This window comes from Balaenoptera borealis, assembly GCF_965194805.1.
Source record: "Balaenoptera borealis genome assembly, chromosome: 9".
In the NCBI taxonomy this organism is placed as follows: Eukaryota; Metazoa; Chordata; class Mammalia; order Artiodactyla; family Balaenopteridae; genus Balaenoptera; species Balaenoptera borealis.
In genome coordinates this window covers 108,426,720-108,450,637 of record NC_138873.1, presented here as the reverse complement: position 1 = coordinate 108,450,637, position 23,918 = coordinate 108,426,720, and the positions used below count along the sequence as shown (strand labels likewise).

General features: G+C 39.4%; 1 protein-coding gene across 3 annotated transcripts in view; it reads right to left on the bottom strand.

Moving 5' to 3' along the window:
• Positions 1 to 23,918, bottom strand: part of COL19A1 (collagen type XIX alpha 1 chain) — a 374,472-nt gene that overhangs the window by 200,676 nt on the left and 149,878 nt on the right. For 2 of the 3 annotated variants that reach the window (XM_082405048.1, XM_082405047.1), the window contains 3 exons: positions 21,496 to 21,549; positions 4,266 to 4,319; positions 2,242 to 2,277 (listed from right to left, as the gene is read on the bottom strand). In XM_082405048.1, coding sequence (XP_082261174.1) covers positions 2,242 to 2,277; positions 4,266 to 4,319; positions 21,496 to 21,549 — 144 coding nt within the window. The remainder of the gene's footprint in view (positions 1 to 2,241; positions 2,278 to 4,265; positions 4,320 to 21,495; positions 21,550 to 23,918) is intronic. The other variant, XM_082405049.1, reaches the window with a different exon arrangement.

Genomic DNA, 23,918 nt, shown 5'->3' with positions numbered 1-23,918 from the left:
CCACCAATGGAGCAGTGTCCCGCATGGGCATGCTAATAGTGGGGTCCCTATGGTGGGCCCACACCCTGCCATGTGTGCACTAACAACAGGCTCTGAGGTTAGGCCTGGACTGCACTCCAGGCCCTGGGGGCTGTCTACGCATAGCTAGACCGAGTCCTCTCCCAGGGTTCGTCCACAGAAGCCCAAGTTTCAGCTCCCACCTACTCTGTGTACTGGCAGCCCCACCCAAAGTGCATTTCAGGCTGGGAATTGGGTGAGGTGGCAGCCATCAGTGCCAGTCTCTCTGTGCCCTGACTGCTAACAAGCCAGCACACACACACTCTTCGTGGGCAGAGTGCAGGCCCCTCCGGCTCCTCTATCTGTCCCGGTGGACCTCCCAGCTAGTGAAGGCTTTCCAAGGGCGAGGGGCTGCCCATGCGGGCCTTTCCTCTTCCACAGCTCCCTCCCAGGGGCACTGGTCCTGTCCCAATGCCTTTCTTTTTTTGTCCTACCCAGTTATGCGGGAATCTTTCTTTCAGCTTTGGCTGTATAAGAGATCTTCTGCTAGCTTTCAGTTGGTTTTCTGTGAGGACTGTTCCACATGTAGATGTATTTTTGATGTGTTTGTGGGGGGAGGTGAGCTCCACGTCCTCCTAATCTGCCATCTTGACCTCCTACTTTAGCGTCTCTCTCATATCTTTAGATAAGTGTAAAAATCAGCTTGTACTCCTTTGGTGTCTGCCAGCTGAATATTGCAAACAGACATCTACAAGGTGCTACCTGGCAGAAAGATGTCAGCTGTCACTAAAAATCCACAAGATAGATATAGTCCAATATAATATTCTGGCTGAGGGGTCAAATTTGCTTATCGGGTGAAATGATACAGATAGAGATTGCATTTTGGTCTTCAAACACAAGTTGAAAACGACTAGGTAATCAGATAACTACGTGGAATGATTGAGCACATAACTCAGTTGAAGAAAAGCAAGCATGTGATTTAAATAAAATGAGCAGGCTTAACTCGAAATCACTGCCAAATAATTTAAGAAATAAACTCCACAAATTATAAAAAATTGAATAATAAGCATTTAAAGTCTTCTCTCAAATAAATAGTTTTTATTTCCGTCTTGAAAATCAAAGCTTCAAGCAGAGAATTTCACTGTAAATTGAACTTGGATAGTCCTAAGAAAGTCATTTGTTTGGTTCCTTAGATTTTCCATTTATGAAGAAATATTTGCCCTTCAGGTGAGCATTGCAAAGATTATCTGTGTAAGACATTATTAACATAGTGTTCAGAATGACATTTTCAAGTACAAAGATAAATAGGAATGTTATCAAAGTCACACAGCCTTTGAGAGTCCTGTGCTGCTCCGCTGGAAGACCCCCATCCAGATGCTAGAAGACTTCTTTATACCTAACCTTCTATGATCACGACAGGTCTCGGAAAACTGATGATTTAAATTCTTAATTTATGTCATTAGATGATAGCAACATAAAATTCAAGAGACCTCAGGCTACACATGATCTTATGTAAAGCCTTTCCTCTTTTCCATTAGGCTTAGTGTCATTCTCAGACCAAATCTTTAAGTTAAATGAGAAACCCTAATGGACGATGAAGAAAATCAGTAACAGCAAATTGTATCCAAATATAAAAGCATTACATACTTATGATTAAATGTTTAATAAATGATGAACCATTTAATTGAGAACAATCCCATTATGCACACATTATAAACTTTTCTCATAAATCTGTTTCTGAAATACTGCCATTTTATCATGTGCAAATCTTAGAAGCAACTCACATAGGAAAAAACAAGAGTCTTGAACAGGTTTTGGAGAATGTAACAGTTTAAATAGGTAGCTATATTTATACATTGGGTGATTATAATTTTGTTCTTTTACAGTTTTTAGAGTAAATAGAACTGTCTCTGCTTCCATTAACTTTAAATGTCATGTTAAGGATGTATAATCAAACTTTTAAGGGGCAAAATTATGAACCATATGGAGGGTGGAGAAAATTGCTTAGGTTAGGTACTGCTTCCAGGCTTTTCTAGAACTACTCGCATGACCTCGGGTTAAGCCCTTCAGTGTTGTGGGCAGATGTCCCATCTTTAAAATCTGGAGGTTTGCCTAGATCTACTCAAGTCACTTTCAGTTCTCAAAATATCCAGTGGCTTAAATTCTGGTTTAATCATGATGTAATGTGAATAATAAACAGGATAACGTATTTCAGTTTTGAATTTTGACTTCAAGAACACTTACAGTTAAGGCTGGCGGTCCTGGAGGTCCCATATCTCCCTAAAATAGATGAAAGAAAAGCTGCAATTACCAATAGTCCCTTTTTGCTCATGTTATTTATAAATTTTCTGAATGGATCGAAGCAATATCTAGATAAATCTGGAAGAAAAGTAGAATTTTACCTTGATAAAGGTCTCTGCACAATGAAAAATTGATCATGTGCTTTTAGTTCTCATGATATAAATATCGCCTTGTGCATCCCCATGCTTTCTGCAGTGGCAGAACTTGTTTTGAAAAGCTAAAATAATCTAGTTTCCATCCTTTTGTCTACTAATCCAAAATTAGAAAGAATATCTCTTCAAATATGGTTGCTTGCCAATGGAGCAGCTGGGAATTGTCACAACGACAGATTATATTTCTGACAAAGTTAGCATGGGGATCTGCAGAAATAATAAGTGGGTCTCCCCACTTCATGCCTTCCAGCTGCAAGCAGCAGTCCCACTGCCTCTTTTAAAGCTTTGCTGAACTGGCCTTGCACTTGCCAACAACTGTATGAGGCTTTGCCTATATTCACGTGTTTTTAAATACTAACGTTGCTTTGCTGACCTATGTGAATACAAATTACCAGGTGGATATATTGACAAACTATTCAAAATCTAAAAAATACAGTTAATCTAAAAGTTTATCATTTTCCAATTTATAAATATGTCACTTATATGCTTTATTGTATCAGCATCCCTATTTATTTCATGAGAACTCTTAGTTATTAAGATCAAGCATCACTGGGAAAGGCAAGATAGGGGTAAAGGATTAAGAATTACAAACTACTATGCATGAAATAAATAAGCTACAAGGATATACTGTTCAGCACAGGGAATATAGCCAATATTTTACAATAACTTTAAATGGAGTATAATCTATAAAAATTTTGAATCACTATGCTGTACACCTGAAACTAATATAATATTGTAAATTAACTATACCTCAATAAAAAAATTTAAGTTTTTTTAAAAGGTAAGTCTTAGAATGTTAAATTTGACAGACTCTTAGGGACCCTCCATCTCATCAAAACCCCTCATTTTGCAGACAAATAAATCGAATCCCAGAGTGCCGTTGGTGAATTGAATAAAGTCATTGCTTAAAAAAAAGGCAAGCATCACTGCCATAATCCCCCTTCAAATGGACATTGTGGAAGCAATACCATGTGGCATGGGGCACTGGCACGCTGTATTCTCGTGTTGGGAGTATCTCTATGACGTTCTCTTTTTTCATCTAACATAATCACCTCAGAAGTGAGGACTTAGCCTTGTGTAATCATTATTTTGGGAACAACTGAATAAAAATAACCGATAGCTGTTAAAGAACATTGAGGTAGCTTAAATCAGTCATTGGGGACCAATTTGCAAAGTCAATTTTAATGTAGAGGTAAATATTAAAGATAGACAAAGATTTCTAAATGTGTTGAGAATGGAGAACAAAATACAGTGCAAACCATCTACACGTACAACTGTCATCAAACGAGTATCATCCAAGGACCTTACTCAAAACAACTTTTGCTTTCACTATCTCATAATTTTCTTTTCAAGGTCGCTGCCAATAGGCCACTATAAAATGACATATGAGAAAAGGTGTTAGGAAATGGGGCATTTAGATTAAGACTGAGATGCACAGTCAGTGTCCTCCCCCCCAAAGGCTGCCTACTTCACCATCGTGGTAGCAGCTCAGTGCTACTGGCAAAGGTCCCCAGTACAGGACATGGCTGCTAATTTGGTGACGCAATACTTAATGCAGTCAAGCAAGGGAGAGAAAAGGGAAATCTTATAAACACAAATTAATGTCGATTAGCAATTGTGCATTTAGTCTCCTCAAACTAATTAAATGAACCAAAAGGCTTTTCTTCTTGTTCAGATGCTTTTAACATAACAGCCTTTGGTTAATTTTAACAAAATTAACTTTTGGCAGTTAAACAGTATCAATGAAAAGTCACTTCATAGGTTCTCAGGGTTTGCTTAAGAAAAGATTGGCACTTTCCTGGGTGAATACGGTACCTTTTCTCCTTTTGGGCCAGGTGGACCATGACGACCCACGTCACCTTTCAAACCCTGCGCAAAGAACACAGCTAATGTGATTTCTATACACAGTTCACAGAAAGCTTCAATTTCTAACAAGTCATTAGTCGCAAAATAAATCATAATTTCCTGAACTCCCAAATCCCATTCTTCAGTGTGTAGTACAGAAAAACTGGCTCTAAAATGATATACAACATCTGTGCTGTGGTGGGTACAGATACATTAAATCAGTGTGAGGCCGCAATACTGCATATTTGTGCAACTTTGCTTCCTGCTAAAATTACATTAATTCACCATCTGGGGGAACATCATTTAGATCTATATGAGCTTCTAAGTATCCACTTCGGCTTAAATTTGTAGATGTTGTAAATACCGCTGATTTAGCATTGATTTGGCCTTAATAAAGCTTGCCCCCAAAATTCAAGATTTAAATCAAAAACATTTTTTCGTCTCTATCGAGAAATCTAATTGTGGGGGTAAAAGGGATGAAGGATGTATTCTTTTCCCATCCCTCACAAAGCTGGAGCTAAAATGCAATCTCTCTCCTGTTTTAAAGTCTGGTTTAGTTCTCTAACTCCTATTTCTTTTTTTACCTGGATTTATAAAGCTATCAAATAAAACTACATAAGACATAGACAGCATATCAGATAAATATATTCATGAGTCTTCTGGACTCTTGGGTGTTTTAGGAGGTATTTGGTTGATCCGATTCAGAAATGACAGCTGTCAGGAACACCACAATAGATTTCACTGGAGGAGATCAATGCTACAGCTGAATGTATTCACAGTGTAAACAGAAGGAAAGTTAGATAGACACGTCCCAACTGTATGGTAAATAGGAAAAAATATATTTTCTCATCCTTAATTTAACACATTGGGTGAGGGAAGAACAATAATGGAAAAAAGAAATATTCTGAAGCCACAGAATGCACAGTAAATCCGAGCATCTTACTGTTCCTGGCTGAGGCATCCCACTCTTACTACTCTGACATTTTGTAGTGAATAAACAATGCCAAATGCCATCACTTGTAGCTACTCAATGTAGAAGCTGAGGCTGAATTTAAAGGAACAAAAGTAAACGAGATATTTAAAATAATCTTGTTACAAAGGGTATGTGAAAACTGTAGCCTTATACTTTAAGAAAAAAAATTTAATGGGTGAAAACATCTATTCAATCATTGGTTAAAATAAACACCTTTGTGGTGCATAAACAACTTCGTGGATAAAATTCATAGCTATGTTTCTTCCATCATTACCTCCAGGTATTTATAGAACAAGGATGAGTGAAAAATTAAATCATATTTGAGATGTGATATTCTCTTTATTATTTGAAATACCCATTCTTTCCCAAATCAAGCAACACATACTCTATTTATACATGCCTCTGGAGTAAAACTTGGCATCAACATATTCTAAACACTTGTGGAAAGAAAACGGCTATTTCTGTGATTACGGTTTATTCTTAGTTCGCTCATGCATTTATTCAGTAGACATTTACTGGATACCCTCTGTGCAGTCACCCCTACAGTTGTCAGATCTGTACTGCCCGATAGGTGGCCCTGGGCCTCATGTAGCTTTTCACCCTTGAAACGTGGCTAGTCTGAATGGAAATGTGCCGTGAGTGTGCAATATCATCGGGTTTTCGATATTTGGTACAAAAAAGAATGTACAGTAGCTCATTAATAATTTTTCTGTTGATTATATATTGAAAAGATAACATTGTGGATATGGGATTAAATAAGATATATTATTAAAATTAGTTTCACCTGTTTCTTTTTACTTTTTAAAATGTGGCTATAAGAAAGTATAGTATATTTACCTTTGTCTTGAAATTGTAATATTAAATTTTAAAATATAATATATTATACTTTATTTGTATTAGAGAGTGTTATTGAGAGACACAAAAAAGAACAGCAAGTTGACAAAGACTCCCTCCTTAACGAAACTTGAGCCAGGCCTCAACTTCAGGCCCATCCTGTCTGTCCTTGGCTTGTTTGGCCCAGTTTTAGCAAGAATCTTGTTAAGTCACTTTAGAAAGAATTCCCCAGCCTTGATATCTGATCAAGTCCCTCATCCCCCTCTTTGATGCATAAGTCTTTGGTGTGCCTTTAGCAAGAAGCCTGTTAAGGCAGTTTAGAGAAAATCCCCCAGCCTTGATGTCTGCTCTTAGTAATATTCCATTTGCTGACTACATCGCTCTACTCCTTTGCTACAAATCCCCACTCATCCTTGTTGTATTCAGAGTCGAGCCCAATCTCTCCTCCCTATTGCAATACTCGTATTGCAATAATCTTGAATAAAAAATCTTCTTTACCATTTTAACAAGTATCATAATACTTTTTTCGATAACAAAGTCAGGATTCCTGTCCCAATGGAATTCACATTATAGAGGAGGGTGACCGACGATGAACAGGTCCACGGGCTGAATGCGATGAGTGCGGGGCAGAGGCTGCTATTTCAGTGGGGGTAGTGGCTGGAAACGGCCTCTGGGTGGAGGGGATGTTTGTTTCACAGGATCCAGTCATGCAGTGATCCTGGAAAAAAGTGTTGGGGCAGGCGGAGGGACGGATGGGTGAGGCAACAGCAAGCACAAAAGCCCTCCAGGTGGAAGGAGTGTCATGAGCAGGTAAGGAGGTAAAGAGCAGGAGATGAGGTCAAGGTTAGTCCAGGGTCACAGCACATAGAGAACTGCAGGCCATGGAGAGAAGGGTGGGTTTTGTTCTAAGTGCAAGGGGAAGCCACTTAGGGTTTTACCCTAGAAATGGCATGATTTGACTGTGTTTCCAAAAAAAAGATAGTTTTGGCTACAACATGAAAGTAGATTGTACACAGCAAGAGCAGAAGCAGAAAAGGGGTTCTCACAGCTTTGCAGGCAAGAGAGCAAGAAGGCTGAGGGTGGGGATGGACTTGCAAAAACGCTGGAGGTAGGGCCAGGGAAAGGGAGGTACCAAGGCTGATGTGTACTTGGCTTAAGTGACTGGCTATTCCACTCACTGACCACATCTTTCTATTCTTTGGCCATAAGTCCCCACTCATCCTTGTATTCAGAGTTCAGCCAAATCTCTCTTCCCTATTGCAATAATCATATTGTGATAATCTTCAATTAAAAGTCTTCTTTACCATTTTAAAAAACCCTCAGAACAGGAGAAAATATTTGCAAATGAAGCAACAGACAAAGGATTAATCTCCAAAATTTACAAGCAGCTCATGCAACTCAATATCAAAAAAACAAACAACCCAATCAAAAAATGGGCAGAAGACCTAAATAGACATTTCTCCAAAGAAGATATACAGATTGCCAACAAACACATGAAAGGATGCTCAACATCACTAATTATTAGAGAAATGCAAATCAAAACTACAATGAGGTATCACCTCACACCAGTCAGAATGGCCATCATCAAAAAATCTACAAACAATAAATGCTGCAGAGGGTGTGGAGAAAAGGGAACCCTCTTGCACTGTTGGTGGGAATGTAAATTGATACAGCCATTATGGAGAACAGTATGGAGGTTCCTTAAAAAACTAAAAACAGAACTACCATACAACCCAGCAATCCCACTCCTGGGCATATACTCTGAGAAAACCATAATTCAAAAGGAGTCATGTACCACAATGTTCATTGCAGCTCTATTGACAATAGCCAGGACATGGAAGCAACCTAAGTGTTCACCAACAGATGAATGGATAAAGAAGATGTGGCACATATATACAATGGAATATTACTCAGCCACAAAAAGAAACGAAACTGAGTTATTTGTAGTGAAGTGGATGGACCTAGAGTCTGTCACACAGAGCGAAGTCAGAAAGAGAAAAACAAATACCATATGCTAACACATATATACGGAATCTAAAAAAAAAAAAAAAGGTTCTGAAGAACATAGGGGCAGGACAGGAATAAAGATGCAAACGTAGAGAATGGAACTGAGGACACGGGGAGGGGGAAGGGTAAGCTGGGACCGAAGTGAGAGAGTGGCATGGACATATATACACTGCCAAATGTAAAGTAGATAGCTAGTGGGAAGCAGCCACATAGCACAGGGAGATCAGCTCACTGCTTTGTGACCACCTAGAGGGGTGGGATAGGGAGGGTGGGAGAGAGATGCAAGAGGGAGGAGATATGGGGATATATGTATATGTATAGCTGATTCACTTTGTTATAAAGCAGAAACTAACACACCATTGTAAAGCAATTATACTCCAATAAAGATATTAAAAACAAAAAGCCTTCTTTACCATTTTAACAACTGTCAGAGTGCCATTTACTGCTGAGAAATTTACTAAAAAGAGGTACTCTCTCTTCTTGCTGGTAGAACATCATCCAGAGAAAAAACAAACATGAAGAAAGAAATGGCAGAGAAAGACACCAACTTTCTATTTACGCAACAAATATTATGGAACATCTACATACATGCAAGACTGAACCCGGTACTCCTATGAACAGATAAGTAGGAAGTCATTGTTTTATTTATTTATTTATTTACTTTTTGAATTTTTGAATTTTATACACATCAGTGTATACATGTCAATCCCAATTTGCCAATTCATCCCACCACCAGCCCCCCCTCCGCACTTTCCCCCCTTGGTATCCATACGTTTGTTCTCTACATCTGTGTCTCAATTTCTGCTCTGAAAACTGGTTCATCTGTACCACTTTTCTAGGTTCCACATATATGCGTTAATATACGATATTTGTTCTTCTCTTTCTGACTTACTTCACTCTGTATGACAGCCTCTAGATCCATCCACGTCTCAACAAATGACCCAATTTCGTCCCTTTTTATGGCAGAGTAATATTCCATTGTATACATGTACCACATCTTCTTTATCCATTCGTCTGTTGATGGGCATTTAGGTTGCTTCCATGACCTGGCTATTGTAAATAGTGCTGCAATGAACATTGTGGTACGTGACTCCTTTTGAATTATGGTTTTCTCTGGGTATATGCCCAGGAGTGGGATTGCTGGATCATATGATAATTTTATTTTTAGTTTTTTAAGGAAACTCCACACTGTTCTCCATAGTGGCTGTATCAATGTACATTCCCACCAACAGTGCAAGAGGGTTCCCTTTTCTCCACACCCTCTCCAGCATTTGTTGTTTGTAGATTTTTTGATGATGGCCATTCTGACTGGTGTGAGGTGATACCTCATTGTAGTTTTGATTTGCATTTCTCTAATAATTAGTGATGTTGAGCAGCTTTTCATTTGCTTCTTGGCCATCTGTATGTCTTCTTTGGAGAAATGTCTATTTAGGTCTTCTGCCCATTTTTGGATTGCGTTGTTTGTTTTTTTTAATATTGAGGTGCATGAGCTGTTTATATATTTTGGAGATTAATCCTTTGTCCGTTGATTCATCTCCAAATATTTTCTCCCATTCTGAGGGTTGTCTTTTCATCTTGTTTATGGTTTACTTCGCTGTGCAAAAGCTTTGAAGTTTCATTAGGTCCCATTTACTTTTGTTTTTATTTCCATTACTCTAGGAGGTGGATCAAAAAATATCTTGCTGTGATTTATGTCAAAGAGTGTTCTTCCTATGTTTTCCTCTAAGAGTTTTATAGTGTCCAGTCTTACATTTAGGTCTCTAATCCATTTTGAGTCTATTTTTGTGTATGGTGTTAGGGAGTGTTCTAATATAATTGTTTTACATGTAGCTGTCCAGTTTCCCCAGCACCACTTATTGAAGACACTGTCTTTTCTCCATTGTATATCCTTGCCTCCTTTGTCATAGATTAGCTGACCATAGGTATGTGGGTTTATCTCTGGGCTTTCTATCTTGTTCCATTGATCTATATTTCTGTTTTTGTGCCAGTACCTTATTGTCTTGATTACTGTAGCTTTGTAGTATAGTCTGAAGTCAGGGAGTCTGATTCCTCCAGCTCCACTTTTTTCCCTCAAGACAGCTTTGGTTATTTGGGGTCTTTTGTTTTTCCATACAAATTTTTAGATTTTTTGTTGTAGTTCTGTAAAAAATGCCATTGGTAATTTGACAGGGATTGCACTGAAACTGTAGATTGCTTTGGGTAGTATAGTCATTTTCACAATATTGATTCTTCCAATCGAAGAACATGGTATATCTCTCCATCTGTTGGTATCATCTTTACTTTCTTTCATCGGTGTCTTATAATTTTCTGCATACAGGTCTTTTGTCTCCCTAGGTAGGTTTATTCTAGGTATTTTATTCTTTTTATTGCAATGGTAAATGGGAGTGTTTCCTTAATTTCTCTTTCAGATTTTTCATCATTAGTATATAGGAATGCAAGAGATTTCTGTGCATTAATGTTATATCCTGTAACTTTACCAAATTCATTGATTAGCTCTAGTAGTTTTCTGGTGGCATCTTTAGGATTCTCTATGTAGAGTATCATGTCATCTGCAAACAGTGACAGTTTTAATTCTTCTTTTCCAATTTGTATTTCTTTTATTTCTTTTTCTTCTCTGATTGCCACGGCTAGGACTTCCAAAACTATGTTGAATAATAGTGGTGAGAGTGGACATCCTTGTCTTGTTCCTGATCTTCGAGGAAATGCTTTCAGCTTTTCACCATTGAGAATGATGTTTGCTATGGGTTTGCTATGGCCTTTATTATGTTCAGGTAGGTTCCCTCTATGCTCACTTTCTGCAGAGTTTTTATCATAAATGGATGTTGAATTTTGTCAAAAGCTTTTTCTGCATCTATTGAGATGATCATATGGTTTTTATTCTTCAATTTGTTAATATGCTTTATCACACTGATTGATTTACGTATATTGAAGAATCCTTGCATCCCTGGGATAAATCCCACTTGATCATGGTGTATGATCCTTTTAATGTGTTGTTGGATTCTGTTTGCTAGTATTTTGTTGAGGACTTTTGCATCTATATTCATGAGTGATATTGGCCTGTAATTTTCTTTTTTTGTAGTATCTTTTTCTGGTTTTGGTATCAGGGTGATGGTGGCCTCATAGAATGAGTTTGGGAGTGTTCATTCCTCCACAATTTTTTGGAAGAGTTTGAGAAGGATGGGTGTTAGCTCTTCTCTAAATGTTTGATAGAATACACCTGTGTAGCCATCTGGTCCTGGACCTTTGTTTGTTGGAAGATTTTTAATCACAGTTTCAATTTCATTACTTGTGATTGGTCTGTTCATATTTTCTATTTCTCCTGGTTCAGTCTTGGAAGGTTATACCTTTCTACGAATTTGTCCATTTCTTCCAGGTTGTCCATTTTATTGGCATAGAGTTGCTTGTAGTAGTCTCTTAGGATGCTCTGCATTTCTGCGGTGTCTGTTGTAACTTCTCTTTTTTCATTTCTAATTTTATTGATTTGAGTCCTCTCCCTCTTTTTCTTGATGAGTCTAGCTAACGGTTTATCAATATTATCTTCTCAAATAACCAGCTTTTACTTTTATTGACCTTTGCTATTGTCTTCTTTGTTTCTATTTATTTCTGCTCTGATCTTTATGATTTTTTTCCTTCTGCTAACTTTGGGTTTTGTTTGTTCTACTTTCTCTAGTTCCTTTAGGTGTAAGGTTAGATTGTTTATTTGAGATTTTTCCTGTTTCTTGAGGTAGGCTTGTATAGCTATAAACTTCCCTCTTAGAACTGCTTTTGCTGCATCCCATAGGTTTTGGATCGTCGTGTTTTCATTGTCATTTGTCTCTAGGTATTTTCTGATTTCCTCTTTGATTTCTTCAGTGATATCTTGGTTATTTAGTAACGTACTGTTTAGCCTCCATGTGTTTGTGTTTTTTACGTTTTTTTCCCTGTAATTGATTTCTAATCTCATAGTGTTGTGGTCGGAAAAGATGCTTTATATAATTTCAATTTTCTTAAATTTACTGAGGCTTGATTTGTGACCCAAGATATGATCTATCCTGGAGAATGTTCTGTGTGCACTTGAGAAGAAAGTGTAATCTGCTGTTTTTGGATGGAATGTCCTATAAATATCAATTAAACATACCTGGTCTACTGTGTCATTTAAAGCTTGTGTTTCCTCATTTTCATTATGGATGATCTGTCCATTGCTGTGAGGTGTTAAAGTCCCCCACTATTATTGTGTTACTGTCGATTTGCTCTTTTATAGCTGTTAGCAGTTGCCTTATGTATTGAGGTGCTCCTATGTTGTGTGCATATATATTTATAATTGTTATATCTTCTTCTTGGATTGATCCTTTGATCATTTTGTAGTGTCCTTCCTTGTCTCTTCTAACATTCTTTATTTTAAAGTCTATTTTATCTGATATAAGTATAGCTGTGCCAGCTTTCTTTTGATTTCATTTGCATGGAATATCTTTTTCCATCCCCTCACTTTCAGTCTGTATGTGTCCCTAGGTCTGAAGTGGGTCTCCTGTAGACAGCATATATATGGGTCTTGTTTTTGAGTCCATTCAGCAAGCCTGTGTCTTTTGGTTGGAGCATTTAATCCATTCACGTTTAAGGTAATTATCAATATGTATGTTCCTGTGACCATTTTCTTAATTGTTTTGGGTTTGTTTTTGTAGGTCCTTTTCTTCTCTTGTGTTTCCTACTTAGAGAAGTTCCTTTGGCATTTGTTGTAGAGCTGGTTTGGTGGTGCTGAATTCTCTTAGCTTTTGCTTGTCTGTAAAGCTTTTGATTTCTCCATTGAATCTGAATGAGATCCTTGCTGGGTAGAGTAATCTTGGTTGTAGGGTCTTCCCTTTCATCACTTTAAGTATATCATGCCACTCCCTTCTGGCTTGTAGAGTTTCTGCTGAGAAATCAGCTGTTAACCTTATGGGAGTTCCCTTGTATGTTATTTGTTGTTTTTCCCTTTCTGCTTTCAATAATTCTTCTTTGTCTTTAATTTTTGCCAATTTGATTACTATGTGTCTCGGCATGTTTCTCCTTCGGTTTATCGTGTATGGGACTCTACGCTTGCTGGACTTGGGTGGCTATTTCCTTTCCCATGTTAGGGAAGTTTTCGACTATAACCTCTTCAAATATTTTCTCTGGTCCTTTCTCTCTCTCTCTTCTCCTTCTGGGACCCCTATAATGCGAATGTTGCTGTGTTTAATGTTGTCCCAGAGGTGTCTTTGGCTGTCTTCATTTCTTTTCATTCTTTTTTCTTTAGTCTGTTCAGCAGCAATGAATTTCACCATTCTGTCTTCTAGGTCACTTATCCGTTCTTCTGCCTCAGTTATTCTGCTATTGATTCCTTCTAGTGTATTTTTCATTTCAGTTATTGTATTGTTCATCTCTGTTTGTTTGTTCTTTAATTCTTCTAGGTTTTTGTTAAACATTTCTTTCATCTTCTTGATCTTTGTCTCCATTTTTTTCCCGAGGTCCTGGATCATCTTCACTATCATTATTCTTTATTCTTTTTCTGTAAGATTCCGTATCTTCACTTCAGTTAGTTGTTTTTCTGGGGTTTTATCTTGTTCCTTTATCTGGTACACAGCCCTCTGACTTTTCATTTTGTCTATCTTTCTGTGAATGTGGTTTTTGTTCCACAGGCTGCAGGACTGTAGTTCTTCTTGCTTCTACTGTCTGCCCTCTGGTGGATGAGGCTAAGAGGCTTCTGCAAGTTTCCTGATGGGAGGGACTGGTGGTGGGTAGAGCTGGCTGTTGCTCTGGTGGGTAGCGCTCAGTAAAACTTTAATCCGCTTGACTGCTGATGGGTGGGGCTGGGTTCCCTCCCTGTTGGTTGTTTGGCCTGAGGCAACCCAACACTGGAGCCTACCTGGGCTCTTTGGTGGGGCTAATGACAGACTCTGGGAGGGCTCACGCCAAGGAGTACTTCCCAGAACTTCTGCTGCCAGTGTCCTTGTCCTCACGGTGAGCCACAGCCACAGCCACCCCCCGCCTCTGCAGGAGACCCTCCAACACTAGCAGGTAGGTCTGGTTCAGTCTCCCCTGGGGTCACTGCTCCTTCCCCTGGGTCCTGATGCATACACTACTTTGTGTGTGCCCTCCAAGAGTGGAGTCTCTGTTTCCCCCAGTCCTGTCGAAGTCCTGCAATCAAATCCCACTAGCCTTCCATCTCTGGGAATTCCTCCTCCCATTGCCAGGCCCCCAGGTTGGGAAGCCTGATGCTGGGCTCAGAACCTTCACTCCAGTGGGTGGACTTCTGTGGTATAAGTGTTCTCCAGTCTGTGAGTCACCCACCCAGCAGTTATGGGATTTGATTTTATTGTAATTGCGCCCCTCCTACCGTCTCATTGTGGCTTCTCCTTTGTCTTTGGATGTGGGGTATCTTTTTTGGTGAGTTCCAGTGTCTTCCTGTCAATGACTGTTCAGCAGTTAGTTGTGATTCTGGTGTTCTCAGAAGAGGGAGTGAGAGCATGTCCTTCTACTCCACCATCTTGGTTCAGGCTCAATAATCGGAAGTCATTGTTTTTAATAATGGCAGGGACCGTGAAACACAACATTCGGGAAAATGGTTAACTCTACAGTGCGCATGGCGTTAGGTTGAGCTCTGGGTAGATCGGTGTTCCAGTTACTTCTATAATTCATAATCATCATATATGTGACATGCCACGAAAATATTATTCGAAGCATAAAATAATACATTAAAAACTTTAACATTCCTGCCTGACAAACTAACCCTAGCTGCACCTTCTGGAGTAGGGACTTACTTGCTGTTGTGTCAGCTAACTATCCCTGGTTTAATCAACTGTTCGGGGAGGAGGTGGGGTAATAAAGCAACCAGCTGCAGGCATGACGGGAGCAGTGAGGACTATGATAGACATGTGCACAGCAGGCATGACAGGAGCAGGTCTCGGAAACGCCTCATTCTCCTGGATGTGCTCAGGACTTCAGACACGTGGAGTTCAGGACAGTCAGGAAAGGACTTGTGCATTATCATGGGTGTGTTATTTAAGCTTCCCTATACAATAGGTATAAATAATAGTTGTCTTCATGGAAACAACCTAAATGTCCATCAACAGAGGTATGGATAAAGAAGATGTGGTACATGTATACAATGGGATATTACCCAGCCATGAAAAAGAATGAAATAATGCCATCTGCAGCTACATGGATGGACCTAGAGATTATCATACTAGGTGAAGTAAACCAGACAAAGACAAACATCATATGATAGTGCTCCTATGTGGAATCTAAAATATGATGCAAATGAACCTATCTATGAAACAGAATCACGGACACAGAGAACAGATTGGTGGTTGTCAATGGGGAGGGGTTTGGGGGAGGGAGGGAATGGGAGGTTGGGGTTAGCAGATGTAAGCTTTTATATATAGAACGGATAAAAAACAAGGTCGTACTGTATAGCACAGGGAACTATATTCAATACCCTATGATAAACCATATGGAAAAGAATATATATAAAAAAGATTGTGTGTATATATATATATGTATAACTGAATCAATTTGTTGTATAGCGGTAATTAACACAACATTGTAAATCAACTATACTTCAACAAAAGAAGAAAGTAATAGCTGTCTTGAAGAGTTGTTCTGAGATTCATATGTTGTAAAATTACTTAGCACAGAGTAGACACAATAAATGTTGCTTTTACTTTTCAAGCCCAAGTCTAAGGGATAGTTAATTGTTCTGTCCAGTTCTGTACTCAGTTTGATGGATATGTAACAACTGTGCTTTAACTCACATACAATAAAATGCAATTGGGAAGTACTGCACTCATCGAGCTTCTACTTTTATTGGCCATTGACGTGGGACAATGGAGCTCATGTCCTCCTGTGATCAAGTACTATGTTGTTAAGGCCATGGCATCATAATAGGCTCCGAGAAGTAGATCAGTAATGCTTTCCTCAAGTGCAATTTTTCTCCTCGTGTGACATTAGTGTTGCTATCAATGGATATTGAGTACTGGGGAGAAAAAGACACAGCACTCACCATAAGTGAGTGAGAATAAAATGGAACAGACTCTGAATTTAATACTGAATAAGATGGGCATCTATTATTAAGGTTCTTAATAAAATTTGTGTATATAAAGATATATACAAAAGCACAGAAGTGGGCTCTGTATGTTATGAGAGACAGGCACTCTTATCCAAATGCAAAATGAACTTATTTACAAACCAGAAACAGACTCACAGCCATAGAAAACAAACTTACAGTTACCAAAGGGCAAGGGGGGAAGTGATAAATTAGAAGTTTGGGATTAAAATATACCCCCACTAAATATGAAATAGATAGCCAACAAGGACCTCCTGTATAGCACAGGAAACTATACTCAATATCTTGTAATAACCTATAATGGAAATGAATCTAGAAAAGAATATATATATATTTATGGCTCACTTTGCTGTACACCTAAAACTAACACAACATTGTAAATCAACTATATCTCAATAAAAAGTTTTTAAAAATGCAAGCTGAAAGCTGAAGGACAGTATCACAACTAAAATTATAAAAGCAGGTAGACCATGAATTAATTTTTATTGGATGACCTACTTACTGGTGGTATGTAGCATCTTTAAACATCATTTGATACAAGGTAATGTTATTTGTTAAAAGTTTTAACCCAACTATTCATTATTTTCCCCATCTTCCACCCACTGCATCTTGTTCCCTAGCAATGGCACCAGCTGTCACCAGCTGATATCGCACCTTTGTGATTCCAGTATTTTTGTATTCATTATACAGATTGCATTGGTGTAAGGAGATTAACGTGACCATTTTAGAAACATCAGATGCTGCAATTCTGATAAGAGTTGTTTGAAAGACAATAACAAAGATGCACAGGAGAAGACTAAACTAAATAATTGAAATCTACTTTTCCAAGATTACATAACCCCACAAAAAATAAATAAAAAGATCTATCTATCTACCTATCTCTATATTAGAGAAAATATGCTTTATTTAAGTTTCTAATAATAGCAAATGTTTATATAGCTCTTACTGTATGCAAGGCACCGATCTAAATGCTTTATGTATGATGACCCCTTTAATCATAAAAAAAAAAGACTATGAGTTAGTGCTACTAATATTATCATCCTATTGTGCAGATGAAGAAACAGGCACAGAGACAATAAATAATGTACTAATTAGTACGCCAGCTGGGTAGTGGCAGAGCTGGGATTTGAGCCCAGGTAGTCTGGCTTTGAAGATCATGTTAACAACTTTCTAAGATTCCCCCTCAAGTCTGTTTTAAGGTGCCATTGTTGAATGCATCTCACAGTAGGTCACAGTCAAAATCACTTAATTATAAACTAGAATATGTGAAGCTGAGGTCTTATATTTTGAAGGCTAAATTCTAGTAACTCGAAGTTTTGAAAATTTCAATATATATTTGGTATGCATTATTTAAACTATTAGGGAAATATGAGCATGTATAGTCCAATACCCCAGTACCTTGAAGATCAATCAAAGTTTACACACACACACACACACACACACACACACATGGATGCACTTAGAAAGATATCAGAACATTTTTTTTTTGTCCTAATGACTAAGAGCTGCTACTGGTGATTAGTTGGTGAGCCTCAAGGACACTATGCATTCTGCTCTTGCACGATAGTCCCACGTGGCAAAGAACCATCATGACCAAAATGCCAAGAGTGTCCCATTAAGAAAGCTGAACTGGCATATTTCCCTTTAAAGGAGGTTTACATTGTCTGAAGTGAGCTTGTCCGCTTTGCGGGAAAGCTGGCACAGATGAAATTATTAAAAGATACATTTACATCAAGATATATTTAATATACAAGAATAAAGACTATAAAAAGGCTTTGAATCTGTTTCACAGGAATATTAAATTCTTCCAATTTTCTCTGACTTGGAAAGTAGCTGTCATGACCTGGCCCACTAAGGTTATTCACTCTGCATTCCAACAGAATGTTCCTGAAGTTAAAATGTCCATCATGGCTTGACTTCAATGCAAACTGAGATAGCTATTATAATGCCCTTCATTCCCTAAGAATGTGTACCTGTTCTTATTGAAAGGCAGAGCAAACTGTCATAAATGCTGAATGATTTTGGTTCGTGGAGTCAGTTTATTTTACCATTGAAAAATAGACAATGAGAAATGCGGCATGACTTAGTGGGAAAATTAAGAGACTTTTCAGTCAAACAAGGGATAAAGGCTGATTTTACCATTTTCTAAAAGAAAATTTCTTAATTTCATAAGCTCTTATTTCTTGCCTCTAAAAATAGGGATGCTATCACCCCTTGCACCTTCTACCCCATAAAGTTGGGGTAAAGACTGAATTTCAAATTCCTCATGAAAACAGTTTTTTGGACTATGGCACAATATTAAAACCACCACCGATGGAATAAATAACAGAGCATGTGATTCTTTACCCTTAGTAAGAGTAGAGGGGTAAAAAGAGAACTTTCATTACTTTTTCTTATTTCTCCTTAGTCATGACCTCTGAATACCTTTGGCAAAATTAAGGGAAGGAATATTAATTAAGTAACCAAATGAGAAAACTTAATGTGCTTTGTCACGCTTTATAATGTACCTAATGAGCTATATGAGACAGTGATGGTGCTAAAGGAATAACACACCCGTGGGTGGGGGGGTGTGAAGGACTCTTCCCAGACCCTTGTCAAAGAGGAAAGGTCACACTACCCACTAGGCTGGGGGCTCTCTCAGCAAGACGGTCTTTAGATCTGGGCAAGTAGAAGGCACTCATATCTATGTGTGTACAACTGATTAATTCTAAAAAGCCAAATCACCTTACTTTAAGATACCGTAAGAAAAGTTTTCAAATCTCTAAGTTAATGTGACTATATTTCAGGCTCCAACCCCTCAAATCTCCTTCCAGTTTTATTCGAGTGTTTGGATAAATCCTTTCTCTATTTCAATTCTAACACTATCTTAATGAACTTCTAAAAATCTTTGTTTTGGGACTTCCCTGGTGGTCCAGTGGTTGAGAATCCGTGCTTCCACTGCAGGGGGCACCGGTTCGATCCCTGGTTGGGGAACTAGGATCCCGCATGCCGCGAGGCGTGGCCAATAAAATAAAATAAAATAAAATAAAAATCCCTGTTTTGCTCCTGTATCTCGGGGAGCGGCATACATGCAGCTTGGTTATCTTTTGCAACACTGTAGTTAATCTCTCTCAACACTCCTACATTTATCATGAGATAATATCCTTCCTGTAATGAATGGTCAAAACCTTGGGCTATTTTTGAGTTTTCACTGCAATCAAGCACCAAATTGCATGTATTTTACCTCTGCAATATCACTGTGCACTCCCTTTCACCTCTGTTTTCCTAGTTTAGGTTCTAATTACTTATATTTTAGACTATTATAATAATCTCTCAAGTTTTAACATGAAAATTTAGCAACTAATTATTGAGAACTTACTCCAAACATCTACTAAGTACTAGCGACTCCAAGAAATGGTCTTTGCTCTCTCTCATAAAGAGTATGATAGGAAGAACAAAAGCACAGGCAAAAGCACAGTTCTGTGCATTTTGCAGAACACGCTATGAAAGGACTCTTCCTTTAAACACAACACGAACCGCATCACCCCACGCCCCCAGCCAGAGGAGGAAAGGCGAACACTTTCACACAGAGCACTGCCCATGCCTGGGCTCCAGCTGTATCCCCATCGTGTTTTCCCTACATTGCCTTACATGCAGCTGAAAGTACAAACACCTGAATGAATGCTTCAAGTTTCATCGTGCTTTTCAAGACTGTAATCCTAATTAATCTTAGTAATCTCTTTGTATTAAATGATAGGGCATTGCAGTGATGGGGACTTTAGAATCTATTCTAAGGCTATCACCTTACAGACTCTGAGAAGTGATTTTCTCAACTAGTGACAGAACTGGGACATACACTGGGCTCTGACTTCCCACGACACCAGGATCTCCCGTGACAGGGTCGGGGGCGGGGGGGGGGGAATTAGATGCTCTATTAAGTGTACGGGCCAATGGTTAGGACATTCAGTATCCTGATGTACTGTAAGGAGGCAGAGAAAACGCAGAGACTCCCTTAGCTCCAACCACTGGTGCTAGCTCCCAGTCTCTGGTGGAGAAAAATCCCTTCGAAGAAGACAGAAACAAGAAGGATGTCATATTAAAGATGTGAATGGGGCTTCTTAGGAAGTAAGAGAGTAAAGCTGCGGGGGGCTAGAGCCTCAAGCCCACGGTAATTAGTAGAGTTAACTCCTGGGATGTTTCTCTCCCGCTCCCAGTATCCCTCTTATTTGTCCACAGGCCCCAGGGACTGTTCAGCCTCCCTTCCCACTGTGTGCAACCATCTACTGCAGATCAGATGGATTTCATAGCACCTCTAGGGCATTAGGGAACTGGATCTAGCTTCCTTATTCTTTTATCCAGAAAGTAAGTAGTATGGTCCTTCAGAACCTTTCTGAAACACTTTTATGCAAATGAATAAGGGAACTGTGAGAAAAAATAATTTTCATTGTGGATACCTGCCTTAGTAAAGTTAGTATATCTACAGTAAATGGTGCATCTGATGTCCTGAAGGGGGAGTAATCTACACTTAGAGGGAAGCCCAGATTTGGTCTGTCCTCCGAACTCCATCATAAGAACCCAAGTGAAGCTCCGGGGGGACAGCTGTCCTGGGCGGGGGGCGGGGGTAGGGTGCAGGGGAGGACTCAGGGATGTTCCCTGGGACAGAGAGAGGAGCCCTGAGGTTGGGGAATAGGTGCAATGGAGGGAAGCGACACAGATACACATGGTTCCCTCCCTTCTTCCCTTTCTTCTCATCACTGAGATCAACCTCTGCAGACCCCTTAGTAGATGGAGATTGGGGGTAAGATGAAAAGTAACCTGGGTAAGAACACAGGTCACAGCAGAACACAGGCAAGAAGAAAAAAGACAGAGAAAGGAAGATAGAAGAAATGCAAGCCAGAAATAGCAAGGAAGAAAGGGCTGTGAAGGATGAGTACACGTAAGAGGCATCTAAAGCCAGGGAACTACCTGGTCGTTACGAAACTAAAAATACTGGCGCTGCATGTGTCCTTCAGCCGTTTCCTAAGAAGGTCCTCATTTTTCTTTAGCACCAGAAGCTGGCTGAGGACCACATAGCTCCCCCTACCCGGTCTGTTTCATGCTCTTTGGCCCTCTTTTGGGCAGGATAGTCACTGTCTCTGTAAAGCTTTTTAAATCAATAAAGTCAGTGGCCTTTAAAAAAAAAAAATACTGGGGCTCCACTGAGCCACGTAAAAAACGACCTTGATTCTTGACTTCGCAATGACTGTGGCTAGTTCTTCCAAGCATAGTCAAGTCTCAATAGCATTAGATAGTTAGCATATTTCAGCAGCAAAATGTTAACACAATGTTAGAAAAAAGAAAGTTAGGCTTACATCTTGCCCATTAACTCCGGCCAAACCTGGATCTCCTTTTTCTCCTTGTGCACCCTAGAAAGAAACAATTTATACAATGAAAAATGTTACATCTGAAAACCTTTACTAAGAAAAAACAAGGGAGTTGCTGTTGTTTGGGTATTTATAATGACATGATTACTTCGCTAATCCCTTGAAAGAAACATTTATTAAAAAACAATTCTGAGTCCTAAAACCGAAGAGAAGTTTAAAGGTTCAAAAAAAGCTGCATGGAAATGATAATGATTAAAGAGTATAAATAGAACAAGGATTGTTTATTTTTTTCTATAAGCAACAAAGAATTTCCTGGAGGGCAATTTGGCAATATATATCAAGGGTCTTAAATCTGCTCATGTCATTGGGCCCAGTGATTTTGCTGCTAAGAATGTATCCTAAGGAAATAATCAGAGATGAAAAGTTTTAGGCAGTAAGATGTAGAGTGCAATGCTATTTATAGTAGTAAAAAGAGAAACATACTAAATGTCCAATACTAGGGAACTGGGTAGATAAATTATGGTATATAGATACAGTGGAATAAGCTGCAACCATTAAAATCATGTTTATGAATTTTATTTTATACTATCGGAAAGCTCTCACAATATAAAAAAGATACAAGTATTTGATTACCAAATTTAGTGAATAAATGTTAATATCTATCTTTATTACTGTAAAGTTATAAATGTTCAAAATGGCCACTAATACCATTGTTGATGACACATCTCATAGCTGCATATATTTTTGTCTGATTACTATCTGAAAGGTATATACTTTTATTGGTACACCCTGCATAGCTATAGTATAATTCAAAAAATTTTCTAAAAATGCTTGTCTACCTGAACATCCACCTACCTACCTGTGTATAAACCTACCTATGGGTCTTAGAAATTCTATTGGAAGAAAACAAATCAGTAAAATAAAAATAAATAATCTATGCATGCTGTGACTATGGATGATTTTATTTCCTTCAGTATACTCTTCAGTGTTTTTCAATTTTTAAACAATAAACATGTATTATTTGTATAATTTGTAAAGTGTTTAAAAATAAAAGAATATATTATGTGTAGAAAGAACTCATTCAAGTTCCAAGTGCATCACACATCACTCTGTGTGTGTATAGTAGTAATAGTAGTAGTAGTAGTTATCTCTGCTTTGTGCCACTAGGGTGATTTTATTCCCTTCTTTATATATTCCTTTGCTCTTCATTTTTTAAGGCAATAAACATTATTATTTTTATTTGCAAAAAAGGAAAAGCAAGCACCTCCTGGGCCAAGACGGTGGAGTAGGAACCTGAGCTCACCTCCTCTCCTGGGTACAACAAATTTACAACTATTTATAGAGCACCTACCAATGAAGACTAGCAGAAGGGATCTTCTACAACTAAAGATATAAAGAAGGAACCACAACAAGACAGATAGGAGGGGTGGGGACCCAGACCCATACCCCCGGGTAAGTGACCCACAAATGGGAGAATAATTACAATTGCAGAGATTCTCCCCAAGGAGCAAGGGGTCTGAGCCCCACATTGGGCTCCCCAGCCTGGTGGTCCTGCACTGGGAAGACGAGCCCCAGAACATTTGGCTTTGAAGGCCAGTGGGGATCACTTTGGGGAGAGCCATGGGGGCTGTGGGAAATAGAGACTCCACTCTTTAAGGGTGCACACAAAATCTCACATGATCTGGGACCCAGGACAGAAGCAGTAACTTGAAAGGACCCTGGGTCAGACCCACCTGCTGATCTTGAAGAGTCTCCCAGAGGAGAAGGAGGCAAGTGGAGCTCACCCTGGGGACACAGACACCGGCAGCAGCCATTTGCGGGAGCTCATTCTACCGTGTTGACACTGGCACTGGGAAGCCCAATTGTGGAATCCTCCTTCTAGCTTATCAGCCCCAGGACCCAGACCCACACTGGCTCAACAGCCTATAGGTGCCAGTGCTGGGACGTCTCAAGACAAGCAACTAACTGGGTGGGGGCAAAGCTCACCAGCAAGCAGGCTGCCTTAAGACCCCCTGAGTCCACAGCTGCCCCTGACACATCCCTGCCCACCAGAGGGCTGAAGATCCAGCTCCACACACCAGTGTGCAGGCACTAGACCTGGGACTACCAGGGCCCTGAAGCCAGAGATGTGGGGCCTGGCCCCGCCTACCAGCCAGCCTGCTCTAGCTTCAGGACCAGCCTCACCCACCAGTGGGCAGACACCAGTTACAGGACACCCTGGGATCCAACCCCACTCACCAGCAGGCCAACACCAGCTGTGAGACACCATGGGCCACTCAGCCAGCTGCCCCAGGATCTGACCCCACTCACCAGCAGGCTGAAACAAGCTTCAGGACACCCCAGACCCTAAAGCCAGCTGTGTCAGGAATTGGCCCACTCTGGGATGCCTGGGCTCTGCACCTAGAGACCCC